The sequence below is a fragment of the Cydia strobilella genome, chromosome 11 (genome assembly GCF_947568885.1).
Source record: "Cydia strobilella chromosome 11, ilCydStro3.1, whole genome shotgun sequence".
NCBI lineage: Eukaryota > Metazoa > Arthropoda > Insecta > Lepidoptera > Tortricidae > Cydia > Cydia strobilella.
Genome location: NC_086051.1, coordinates 9,511,972 through 9,526,001, shown reverse-complemented (window position 1 = coordinate 9,526,001; position 14,030 = coordinate 9,511,972). Strand labels below are relative to the sequence as shown.

General features: G+C 39.1%; 1 protein-coding gene across 1 annotated transcript in view; it reads left to right on the top strand.

The window, feature by feature from the left end:
* Positions 1–14,030, top strand: part of LOC134745129 (uncharacterized) — an 84,849-nt gene that overhangs the window by 7,302 nt on the left and 63,517 nt on the right. The window contains exon 2 of the mRNA XM_063679096.1: positions 2,406–2,618. Within this exon, the coding sequence (XP_063535166.1) occupies positions 2,406–2,618 (213 nt within the window). The remainder of the gene's footprint in view (positions 1–2,405; positions 2,619–14,030) is intronic.

Sequence of the window (14,030 nt, the reverse complement as noted above, 5' to 3'; positions counted from 1 at the left end):
TTATGAAACAAGCGTCAGCGAGTTTCATAATAGAATCACACGAGTATTTTAAGGCCTAATTATGTACAGTTGCATACACTACTTTATCTACGCACATATCATAAGTACTCTAAGATGGGTTCAGAAGCCGTAGAGAAATGACCTGCATTGCTACTAGTGCTACCTGTAAAATATCTAAAGACTATAGATATTAAAATAATGCAATAAAAAATAAATTTGAACAAATACAGAAACAAACTACTCATATTTTCAACTAAAATGTAAATTACAAACATCACAATTCTACTTTCGTAACAGCAAAAAAGTCAAAAAACCAACAAACAATAACAACAGTAGATAATGGCGGCAATAGGGTATTTGACAACATTAAAAATATATAACGAATTGCTGTCATCCTGAAAGATAATAAACTAATAATAGTTATTTACGATACAAGTGCGGAAAAGAGGACGACGAGTGGCGAGAAATTGAAACACGACCGCAGGGAGTGTTTTAAATCGACACGAGTTGCGAATTACCTGTTCGCACGTGTATCGTACAACGTTTTACAGTACGTATTATGGCCCTTTAAACTTTCGACATATGCACGAAAAGTGCTCTTTTACGCACTAGTGCGAGAAAGTAGCACCATATGTAAAGTATATTTCACTATATTTGAATGTAAATTATGTTTATTTTTTGGAAAATAAACGAAAGAAAATTTAATATTTTTTGAAATTTCATCAGGGACGTGAACGCTCTGTGATTGGTTAACGCTCGGATGACGTCACACGTCACTTACATTAAATACCTAGATCTTGTTTCGTTAAATAACAAAATCCGCTGCTTTAATTACCATATTTATTTACAGTTAAATATTACTTACATCGAAGTGGTCTTTACACATAAAAACATTTCTATGCGCTAAAATGCTCTTTGGGTCTCTTCGCGCTAGTTTTAAACACATATTTCTTTTTTTGGGATTCGTTGGAATGGAAACAAACGATTTGTCTGGTTTTTTTATAGTCGTACTTGAACATTGCGGCACTATACACCATTTATATACCATTTTACAGTGAAATAATGAATTCAATGCACATAAACCATAAGATTAACTAAGGTCATTGACTGAGTTTACTTGCGCGTGACGTCACACGTGTCACGTGATTAGCCCCTTTGCAAAAACAGCGTTTAAGGCGCGTTCAAAATAAATAAACTTTAACATTGTTTTTTTTTTAAATATTTAATACAGGAAATTTTACGGAAATATCAATGTAGTGTAATTATTAAGTCATAAACAATCAATTAAAACCATTTTCAAAAATTAGTCAAATAGCCTATTTGATCCTCCGTCAAGACGAATGTTTTTTTTTTAAATTATAGACAAACGAATGAAGTCCCTATTCTCATGTCACTCGGGAACAAATGTCGTGCGGTTTTTATTAAAAAAAACATACTGAATTGACGTTTCGTTTCGATACTGTTTTAATATCTATGGATACTAGAATAGGGACCCACTTAAGTTCCGACAGCTGTTCAAAATTTAAACTCATAACCTTACAAAAATCTATAACGTAATAACATTAAAGTACAGATTTTACCTACTATCACAGATAATAAAGTTCTCATAGTAAAATTGGTTGTAATAATGCTGGTCATTTCCTACGGTTTCTGAACGCATTTTAGAGCACTAAACGATATGTGCGTAGATAAATATAGTTAGTAATTTCCCATTCCTGTTAAAAAATCAGACACTATAAGGTTAAGCGCAAATACCTAGGTACCAATGTATATCAAATACCTATTTATAAATACCTAGATCCTTTAGAGGATATGGATTAAATAACCCAACAGACCAATGGGGTTGGCAACTGTCAAACGTTTGCATAGATGGCGCCATCATAGCTTGCCCCTTTTTCTATGAGATTTAGCTTGTCAAAATTCTTCTTTTTTTAATGGAATTTTATGCCCTGGAATTGGATGCCAGCAGCCCTTTATGGCATCCAATTCCAGGGCATAAAATTCCATTAAAAAAACAAAAATTTGACACAATTCTAGGGATTGACAGGTCAAGCTATGCTGGCGCCATCTGCTAAATACTTCGACCGGCCAACCCCATTTTAAGTATGCCGACATGGAGAAATTCATTGTCTCGGGCCAGACTCGAACACGCGATTCGCTTTAAGAATTGTAATGCTTGACGTTAGATGTCGGTAGGCGCCTCCCTAAGGCGCAAATGAAGGATATGGTGGAAATATTCGCTGTCATCGGGTAAGAATGAGCCGCGAGTTTTTCCACTTTTCCTTTATTTCAAAGTATTGTCGTATCGCTTGCTGCTTAATTAATACTTAATACAAAATTAATTGGTTGATTTACTACTTTTGTTAAAGAAATCGAATAGCGTTTAACATTTGTGTGTGTTACAGGCATACCGACAGCGGCAGTCGTCTTCGGTGCAGATCGCGAGGATCGCGGCGCTGACGGTGGTGGCTGCCTCTTTCATCCTGGGCACGTTCATCCTGGCCTCGAGCTGGATCTCCGCCCGCGCCTCTTGCCACCAGCTGGAGCAGCTGGACGCCATGCTCGACAAGGAACTTGCCCTCGAAGGCAGAGCATACGGAAATGATGCTCTTGTGGCGGTGAGTACTTAATGAGTCATTATTTTAGGCTAAATGTATCTGACGATAAAAAATCCCATATGGACGCTACCAATCTCAAAATAGGTATACACCTATACCCATGAGTGGGATGATCAAGGCAACCATCTTTTTTGACAAATCCCGTGCTATAGCGTAAACCTCGAGAAAGCCAGAGCATTTAAGGAAAATAATTTCTCTAAAACCCACTTTTCCATTCAGTTACTGGACCTCATTTCTTTTTAATTTCTTTGGATTGAGGCATTATTAATCCTAATATCCAGCGTATTGCTACACGTATACCTGTGTTAATATTGACAATGGGCTTTGAAAGTCTACTTACCCTGAAGTTACCTATCGTTAATTTACTGCACAATGTAAAAGAAATACATCTGCAAAATAAGTAAAAGCTTTTTAAATAACTTCATTTGATGCCAGACATTTACGTCGAAGGACTAATAAATTATTAGTAATAATTCCGGCTTCTAGTTAGTCACATGATTGTATAAAATAATACTAGGTATATAGTGACTAATTCGTGCATCTCATCTTTATTGTGTTCAGTACAGTGGGATGTGCAACACAGACAAGCAATCTCGTTTAGCTTAGTCGTCAGCCTTGAGTCGCCGCTTACGAGCTTTTTAGGACGCCTCATATCGCATTATCCATAGACACCACTGACGGCATTGCAGTGATTCGTTCTGTGTCAACGAGTCTTGTTATTGTACGCGGGATTATTTACTTTTTATGCCGGTAATGTTATGTTTGCCGGAGTCATTATGTAATATTTGCGAGTCTGTCACAGTCGTAGGTACTTATATGCCAGAAGGTATGTACATTAAACTAGCGTTGTGATTGCTACACGGAGATGTTCACTCGCAGGCCAGCACCATTCGACGACGCGCGACGCAATGACTAGTTCACCTTGAATATGTTCTCGAGTGTTACGCAAAGATGCGATTCGAAACATAGTTTTTTGATTTAACTCCATTGATGGTGCAAAACGATAAAAGGTTAATTATTTAAGTTAGCGCTACCTAGTCTCATCGTTTACATGCAAAATCTAATATAGACTAGGCAGAGTTCTATCTGTTCTATATGAAGTAGGTTTTTGCCTTAAATGCGCCCCGGGTCTGCATAATATATGTGAATTATACGACATTGTCGTTTTCCTGGCGAGCGATTCGAAGTCACTATTAGATTGCACACAAACAAGTCGAATGACTGCGCGTGAGAATAGAGGCAGACAAAAGATTTAACGATGTTAAGTTTCGAGTTTCGAAACTTAAAATTTGGGCATCTCACACAGTCACACTTTCATTTCCAGTTATGGTATCCAAAATAGTCATAGCTCAATAGTTAACAAATGCAACTACTTATTTCCGCTTAGTTAACTTGCAGACAAACATGGTATAGGCAGGCGACGCAGGCGTGTCTCACCGCGATTTCGTCGCGTCGCTGGTATAAGCATATTATACGGTAGCGGAAAATTTTTTCAGATACGTTTGCATTTTTTTTATTAGTAATTTCTCAAAAACGGGTTTAGCGATTTCGATGAAATTTACATCATAGGGACGTATGGAAAGGACAATTCGATCCAACTAGAGTACATTTTAAAAATAATTAGTTTGCCGGAGTTTCCGCGGTAGCCCCGTGGGTATTAAATTTTAAAGTAATGATCTGATTTAATTTTCAAACCAGAGGCTAACGAGGGTAAAGAATCGATCCATCTAGATTCTAGGTTTTATTGTTGGTAAGATTAGCTTTTGAGTGTTTTAATATAAGAAATAATTGGTATGTGTGAAGTCCCCAATCCGCATTGCGCTAACATGGCTGCCTGTTGCCACGTGCTGTGGGACGTAAGTAAACGAGTACATATATATGGTCGTGACGATGATACAATTATTGTTTATATGCCTGTTGTTTAACCTCTCCTTTTCTGTATTCTTTGTGTTGTTTTCTGTAATGACTAATGAGGTGTGCAATAAAGAGTATTTGTATTGTATTGTATTGTATTGTACCTATATGATGTAAAGTCTAATTTCACGAATTTTCGAATGAATGCGCGCAAGAAAATAGGAATATGATAGATTTTTTGCCACTACTGTAATAAATGTGCATCAGAGTAAAAGGTACGTACCAATACCTGTTTCTAAGATTGCATCATTAGTGCCGGGTGCAGTGAAGTGAAGTGAAGTTAGCCAAAGGTCATGTCAACCACTAATGAGCTTTTATGGGATTAATGGCTACGGGTTATTATTATGTCTGACTTCATGCCGGCGACATTGCAGCGAAAGTTGCGCCGACTGGCCATTGAACCCAGGTCGCCAATAGCGGATGCATCTTCGTCTCCGGCACACAATTTCTTGTGCATTTCGAATATAGCACTTGCGTGTAAACCTCCGCGTGAAAGTGTATATTTATCACATAAGTTTATTTGAAAGGAGAAGAACGAGGGAGCGCATAATACAATAACTCCTACAAGATGTCAAGAGGATTGTTGACATTTTACCTATTGTAAGTAGGTATTTGTACAGCCGTTGAATTCAAACTGAAGAACACGTCATAACATATCTTCTTAGTGATTTTTATAATTGGCATGATGACAGTAATTTAAAGTCACTAAAATATTATATTTATTTAATGAAACATTAGTCGTAGAATACGAAAAACGCATTTATTTTTTTATATTTGGCGAGATTGGTAAATGTTTTGTTAAAATAAAATTACAGAAGGCGGTTAAAAATACGCAGGTCCCCCATGATTCGGTGAACACCAATCAGAGCGAATGACGTCAAGTTCATGTAAACAAATATCCAAAGTACTGAAAGTACTGGTTCTACTATGGTTCTCCTGCTATTTTATTTACGATTCAAGGATTCAATTTAAGTAGTTTAAACCTAATATTAACTAATAATAATAACTTGAATCATGGAACAAGGATTTAAGAGTGCTAATTTGCCTAGAATCGATGTGATGATGCTTGGAGAGTTTTTACAATCAAACGAAGACTTTTGTTCAGCAGAATTTAGAAATGTCAAAAGTTCCTTGTAAGTACAATAAACAAAATTTATAATTATATAAAAATCATACTAATTTAAGTAATTAACAAAATCCTCATCCTGTAAAATCGCTTTTTATATGTATTCCATAGCAGGTTAATATTAGAATTTGCCATTACAACACTGGTGTAATTTGAAACCTAACCTCAAAAACCTACTCTTATGCAACTTTTATATTAAAGTTACGCCTCAAACAAGATAGATACTGTTAGGTATAGAAACTAAAAAATAAATTAAATACTTACATCGAAATGATGTTTGCAAAAATAAAGATGAGTCTTAGGCAATACGGCCATTGTCTCACCTTGCAAGTTTAAGCTACTTGTTTCGTGTTGTTTTATTGTGTGGAACATGCATAAATAACTTATTAGGAGGTGTTATTGATGTATTATTACACTGAGGAACCGCACAACTTTGGTATTCATATTTAATAATACGAAATAAACAATTTATTTAATAAGATTCTAAGGAACGCCTAGAACGTGCGTGTGAACTTGACGTCACTAGGGACGCCATGAGACTTACAAGCGTTTTGGAGTGAATTTAAAATCTAAAAACTAAAATGTAGTTTTTACATACTAAAACTTTATTAAATGCAGAAATATGTTATTCATAGTGCATAATTTATGATTCTTAACATTATAGGACAGTTTTTCAAAATCAGTCATCATGCCTATTTTCTCTGAAAAGCGGATAATATATATATATATATATATATATATATTTATTTATTTATTAACAATATATTTCCACGGCATTACAGACAAGCCAATACACCGAGAAATTAAACATTGCAAAATACTATAATATATGATTGTCTGCAACGACTGCAACTTCTACAAGAGACAGATACAGATAGTACTTAATAGTACGGGCAGGGACCGTATGATCTGCTACGTCATCTGATACCCTGATAAGCCCCATGGCACACGTTCATAAAAGTGATGATAAGTTACGAAAAAAATGTAAAAAAAACCGGCCAAGTGCGAGTCGGACTCGCGCACCGAGGGTTCCGTACTTTTTAGTATTTGTTGTTATAGCGGCAACAGAAATACATCATCTGTAAAAATTTCAACTGTCTAGCTATCACGGTTTATGAGATACAGCCTGGTGACAGACAGACGGACAGACGGACAGCGGAGTCTTAGTAATAAGGTCCCGTTTTTACCCTTTGGGCACGGAACCCTAAAAACTAGAATTTACCGAAAGCACAAAAAAAAGTACCACTTCCGGTGAAAAAAAAAATTACGTCATCTGATACCTAGATGAGACTGGTGTCACTGGTGGCAACAGATAGGAATTTATATGTAGCTTTAGAAACTACTCGTCTGCCAGTTCCTGTATGGCTGGAAGTGCGTCTGCCGAGCATTTCAAAGTTACGTCATTAGTAGATGGGGACACCTTTGAAATGCTTGGCAGACTCACTTCCGGCCATTTGAGAGCTGGCAGACGAGTGTTTTCTGAAGCTACATAGAAATTGCTATATGTTGCCAACAGTCTCATCTAGGTATCAGATGACGTAAATTTCACTTTTTTTCGTACCTTTAAAGTGCCCGGCAGACGCACCTTTATGAACGTGTACCATGGGTGATGGGGCTTATCAGGGTATCAGATGACGTAGCAGATCATACGGTCTGGGCTGAGCTTAGTCTATTCTGCTGGCGAATACTGCGCACCAGTCTGGCTCAATAGTGCACACACAGAGAAAGTTGATGTGCAACTGCGTAATACCATGCGATGTATATCGGGTCCATATTGGCTCACATAAAATTACTTGTCATATTATTTTTCATAATAACGCTTTTTGATCATAATAGTAGTAGTAGTAGTAGTAGTAGTAAACTCTTTATTGTACAAATATACACATTAAAAATTACACGGTACAAATAATAAGATGTACAAAGGCGAACTTATCCCTTAATAATCATTTGTCATAATTTTTTTGCGTACAAATTTGTTGTATATAAATTTGTATTACCAAAATCATTGCTCATAATTATCTGTAGGCAGATTTTTTTAACAACATAATGTCATTTCCAACTATTCGTCACGACTCATAATGGTTTTTATAATAAACTTTTTAATTATAAACTTAAATTGTATAAGTATTTGAAAGCATAACATATAAAGTATGGGTGTATTGGAACGTACACAGCGATTTTTAGAAAATTAAAAGTAATAAATAAAGCCAATTACATGTAAAGTTATTATTTCATACCCAATTTAATTTAATTATTATTATTAATTTTTATTAGTCATGTCCCCGCATTTTTTTATTTTTCATGTACCTAGCCTATTAAGCTATCTCGGCCCGCCAAGGAGTCGACGAAGCCCCGCTTCGCGGGGCTCCTTTTTCCGCTCTAAGGAACACAAGAAACCTAACACTCCTCCTCGCTTCGCTCGTCGTCGTACCTATCCCGACTCTGGGACTGTATTTCTTTTTTGATAGCAAGTTGAATGTGGTGTGGATGCAAGATACCTGACAGTTTATAAATAAAACCAGGTAAAGTTTAAAATAAATATTACATAAAATTTTATTACTTAAAATCGTTATGTTAAAAAATTAATATGATTTAAAATTTTATTATTTAAAATCGTTATATTAAAAGAATATATGAAAATTAACATTACTATTACAGATATTTATTATGATTGACATTATTAACATGAATGATTTGGTGTTACGATAGTTATGCGCAAAGACAAGTTATAAGTAATGATCATTATGATATAAAATTATATAACAAACATTTTCGGACTTCCAATAATCGAAGTCGCAATTTTATGTGAACTTTGGCGCACCCATGTATATCAGGTACGGTCAAATCCACACCCATACAAATGGCTCCCAGCCCTAAGCCACATCCCACCACCTCATCTTAGACGACAGTTGGCACTGGTAAAAGAAGCGAACAAAATACACAGTGACCCGAATCTGCCGATCCACCAGGAATTCCTTAACCCACCACAGCATCGTCTGAAGTCCCGACACCCGCCCTATCAAACCGCTCAAACCCTGACGCAAGGTGGCTTCAATATCGGAGGAAGGGGCTGGCGATTACGACCCAACGAGATGCTCCTCGTAGGAGGAGAAGCGGTCCAGGTTAAGGCCCACATAAAATATCTGGGTCTCATTTTGGACCGCAAGTGGAACTTTGAGGAGCATTTCTCACAATTGGCTCCTCGTCTTGTCGGCACGGCATCTGCATTGGGCCGACTGCTGCCAAATGTGGGAGGACCCCAAACCCTATGCCGGCGCTTCTTCGCAATGGTGGTGCGAAGTATGGCGCTATATGGGGCGCCGATATGGGCAGAGCACCTCAAAGACAAAGCAAGGGCGCTCCTCCGAAGACCGCAGAGGATAATAGCCCAGAGAATGGCCAGGAGCTACCGCACGGTGGCATATGAGGCTGCATGCGCTCTCGCGGGCACTTTGCCATGGAAGCTCGACGCCAGGCTCATGGCGGAGCGGTACAGAGAGCGGGTGGAGGCCAGTAATAATGACGATCGTCTGGCCCCACAAGAGATTGATGCAAGACGAAAGGCGCCAGCCAAAAGGGAGCGGGACCGGTGGAAGGACCAGCTGGAGGACGCCCCATATGGTACCCGCACCATAGGGGCGCTTCTACCGTCGTTCGACAACTGGCTAGACCAAAAAAGAGGGTGCCTAACATATAGGCTGGTGCAGGTAATGACTGGACATGGCTGCTTTGGTCATTATCTGTACCAAATTCAGCGGGAACCGTCAACAGTCTGCCACCACTGTGGCGAAGAGGACGACACTGCCCAGCACACCCTTGCGGATTGCCCAAGCTGGGTCTTAGAGCGCCACGAAATGGTGGCAATATTGGGGGTAGATGATCTCTCTCTGCTCAGTGTGGTGTCATGTATGCTGAGCAGCGAGAGATCGTGGAATGCCGTCACGAAATTCTGCGATTTGGTGCTACAGAAAAAGGAGGTAGCGGAACGGGAGCGCGAGGAGCGAGCAAATGCACACCCGCTCCGGCGTAGACGGTTGGGGAGAAGGCGGTTACAATATATTAATCGCCTACTCCCCCAGTAGGGCCTGTGGGATGGGGATCCACAACATAGGGCCTTACACGTCTGGGGGAAGGTTCAGTGCGTTGCCGATCCTTCCCTCCTTTGGAACGAGGGTGCCCCCGGTATTCTAACTGGGGCAGCTGGGGGGACTACATGGTGGAATGGTCTGCGACCCCGTGGCCTCTCCCAACAACGGTAGAGCGGGCAACGCCGCAGGGGATGTTAGTGGGTATTCTCTTCCCCTCCCTCTGCCTTGCAGAGGGAGTTACGGGAGGAGCGAGTCCCACATACCACCCCCCAATGGGCTTCTCCAGCCCGGGGGTGAGATGCGTAAATGCATTTACCCCTGCATCAAAAAAAAAGGTGGCTTCAATATAAAAGACGCTTGGAAATATGAGTGGCAATCCAACCTGCCAGACCCCAGCCTAAATAATTACGACCCTACCAAAAAGCCGTATGGCTTTTCAGCATCTAGGAACTCTAGGAAGCAATGGTGCCAATTAAACAAACTTCGCCCCGAACATGGACGCTGTGCGGACTACCTGTTTAAGTGTGGTTGGAGAGACTCACCAGCGTGCGACTGCGGGGCCCCGGTACAGACTATACACCACATTATGCATAATTGCCCGATACGGAAATTTATCGGAGAGGTCCTAGATCTTCACTCACCTAATGCACACGCTGCCCAATGGGTGAAGAATTTAGATATCATATTGTAATTAATAATTAGCGACTGTGTATATGCCATACGAATAAATAAATAAATACGGTCTCTGCCCGTACTATAACTAGAACTGTGCTCATTTACGCCTTTTGTAAAACCAGTTATGGCCCGCATTGACTAGCATAGTGTCTCTGTCGTTACAGTTATCCGTGCATAGATTAATATTGTTTTCGTATTTTAAAAGAGTGGCCATACTTTCTTTTCCTCGTGTATTGTTCGCAAGTCGGCTACGATGTAAGCGCTCACACTTATTGTCATGCTAAGATTGCTAAGTGGCTGGCTAATATAAAAGCGATTGTCACGCCACTGCTTTTCGTTAATTTTGGCGCCTGACGTCAATGTCACGGATGCGAAATTAAAAGGAAAAGCGGTTTAAATTTAATTTCGAGGAGTTGTGCCTATCAAGATGTCAAGTCTGCTTGTTTAGATTCAGGATCAGATAAACTAAACTTTTTGCAAACATGGCATTTCACTTTTGTAGCAATTTTTAATTATTTAAAGATTTTATTACGTAGGTAGGTACTAACCTACCTGCGAAAATATATTGTACTTGAAACCATATCTAAGAAATGTAATACAGTTTAAAATGTGGCAAACCCAAAACATTATTACATTGTATATAAACATTAGACAACCATGAAGTCCTTGATTGACCCATCGTGAATTTCAAATGCGTATAGTATTCTGCTATCAGGCATGGCTGTAAATTTCAGCATAATTGGGAATTTTAATGAAAGTTAGAGGGTATAATAAATTGATAGCAGTTAAATAAGAGCAAAGATAGATATGACTCCGTAATAGATGGATACAGTCTAAGGAAAAAACGTGCCTCGAAAATCAAGAAAATTTTATTCTCGCTCAGAGGGCGCCACTAGCTTTGGCCTACTGTCGTATAGATGGCGTTGACGGTTTCGTTTGTTATTTAACAATTTTAACGCATATCAGTGAAAGAACATGGGTCAAAATCATAAAAATAGTTAATGCAAATAAAAAAAACCATTTATCCATATTTAAATACATTTTATCGTATTTTTATAAATCTTATTTTTTAGTTTTAAAGTGTGTCGATAGATGGCAGTGAATTTACTGTTACAAAATTAACTATGACAGTACTGCTCTAGTATAAGTTACTCTATGATAAGAGCTAATGAATAATTAATTCTAACACAACTGATACAAATTCTTGAAAGAGGATGGGTTTATTGGGACGATTTGCTAGGCATGTACATGTTGTTGCTTACCTTACATGTAAAGTGTAGATAAAACCGAATCTACAGATGTAGTGTATAATTGTTTTCCTTCGTATTTTCTCGGAAACGTTCGTATTTGTCATGCTACTTCAGTCAACCTCAGTACTTTTTGTACCGAGACTAACTGAAATAACAAGAGACGTTCGTACGTATCTGTGAAAATACGTAGTAACGCTACATGCAAAGTTTCATGATTTTGATACCACTATCATAAATATCATAATGCGGTACGGCACGTATTTTTTTTACATGTTTATGCGACCAGCTGAAGGTCTTTCCACCGCGAGACAACCGGCTGATATTTTTATTAAATTCACAATAGCATCTAAACTATCATCTCACTATCATCTGACAGAATCAAACGAGAGCTATGACTAAATTGTTTTTTTTACGTGTTTCGGTTACTGCCATTCCTCAACCCACCAACGGAGCGGCAGCTGACGTCCACGAGGGTTCATCACACAGCCGTTTACCACTATTTGAGTTATCGCCCGTGAGGGGATTGGTCATGGAAATCTGTTCCTGGCTCGCGGTCTATATATATATATATATATATCTCCAATTTGAAGACCGATCTCTTTTAGACAAATAAACATGTTTGTATTTGTACTTATTTTGCGTACTTCTGAAATGCGTATTCTTCGTTGGGCAGGAGGAGTTACCCTTAAAGAGTCCGAAATGAATATATTCGGGGTACCTTCAAGGTGGCACCAGTTACCGAGAAGATAAAGGAATCCAGACTAAGGTGGTTCGGACATGTGATGCGTAGACCCGAAAACCACGTTGTGAAAAAGTGCCTTTCCATGGCTGCAGCAAAGGGAGGAAGGGGCAGGCCAGTAACTACCTGGCTGACGAATGTCCGGAGAGACATGAAGAAGTTGGGCCTGTCCAGTGACGATGCTTATCAGCGAACAAAGTGGCGCCTCAAAATTAGGAAAGCCGACCCCGCGTAACGTCTTTCTTTCTTTCTATTTTGTACTTACTTAATCTTAATGGCAAAATATTTAAGCATCAAGGCATTCTCTACGAATCAAACATTAGGCTGAATTGGTTGGGTGCAAATTCTAAGAACGTAAACAATACGTAGATTTTTCACGGTGGATTGATTGTTCAGTTGAATTTACACAAGCAATGAAGGTTGTCATTATGGAAGGTAGAGGTAGTTGTCATGTTTAGAATAGGTCTGTTTTTTTATTCCGTAGACTAAAATGACGTTTCATGTGTAAGACATGACATTTCTTAGTACCACATGAAATGTCATTTTAGTCTACGGAATAAAAAAACGGAATATAGGTATATTAAACAGCGCATTTGACAATGAGGGCTATCGTTTTTTTGCTCACCAGTTGGCGCCTCTGTTGATGGTGGTCCAAAAGACCATGGAGACTGTATAAAGGAGCCAAATCTCTATGTATGAAAAGTGTCCATCAAAAAACAGTAATTAGGCGGCGCCACCATACACCGAAATACTACCAAAAAAAACCTACGTAATTTGGTCGGGTTATTTGTTGCTTTATATGGTTCATGTTATACTCATGTCCCAGAGCCTAACTAGCGCCACCGGAGAGATTAGGAACTATTATTTAAAGCTTAACGCGGTCACTTTTACAACAATTCTGCCATAAGAGATTGCGATCCTTTCTATACCATCCATACAAAAGACTAAAGAACAGCTGTCAGTCATTGAAGTGACAAGTGACATTTCGAACTATGGAAAAGACCACCATCTACACTAGCGCCCCTAGCGGCGAATTCATACGCGTTAGCCCTCATTCCATCTTCATAAACAAAGTCCGAATTGGAATGTCATGAACGTCATGATATTATTAGCGTTCGTAGGTAGGATTGCGAGCGGAAGAGGTCGATTTTCCGCGCCCGCGCACTACAATGATCTTCAGTCACATCCGTCCACGTCCCATCGCCATGCAGTCATCTGACTAATTAATGACTTGCTCCGAGCACTAACCGTTGAGTAGCCTGCAATGATTGAGTAGCCTGCAATGATACAATCACGGAACACCACGTAAACTTGCGCGTTGTTGTAGGTACCTAATTAAAAACAGAAGAATCATGCTCTGTGACCGTGTGCAAATGGCGTTTCTTGTTAATGTTTTAACTGTGTCGCCAATTATTAAAGACGGCAGTAAAGAGACACCGGGAAATACAAAAAACTACTTTGAGATAAACAATGCTTTTAGGATTTCGTACCTCAAAAGGAAAAAAACGGAGCCATTATAGGATCACTTTGTTGCCCGTCCGTCTGTCCGTCCGTCCGTTCGTCCGTCTGTCCGTTCGTCCGTCTGTTTGTCAAGATCCTTTATCTCGGGAACGCGTAGAG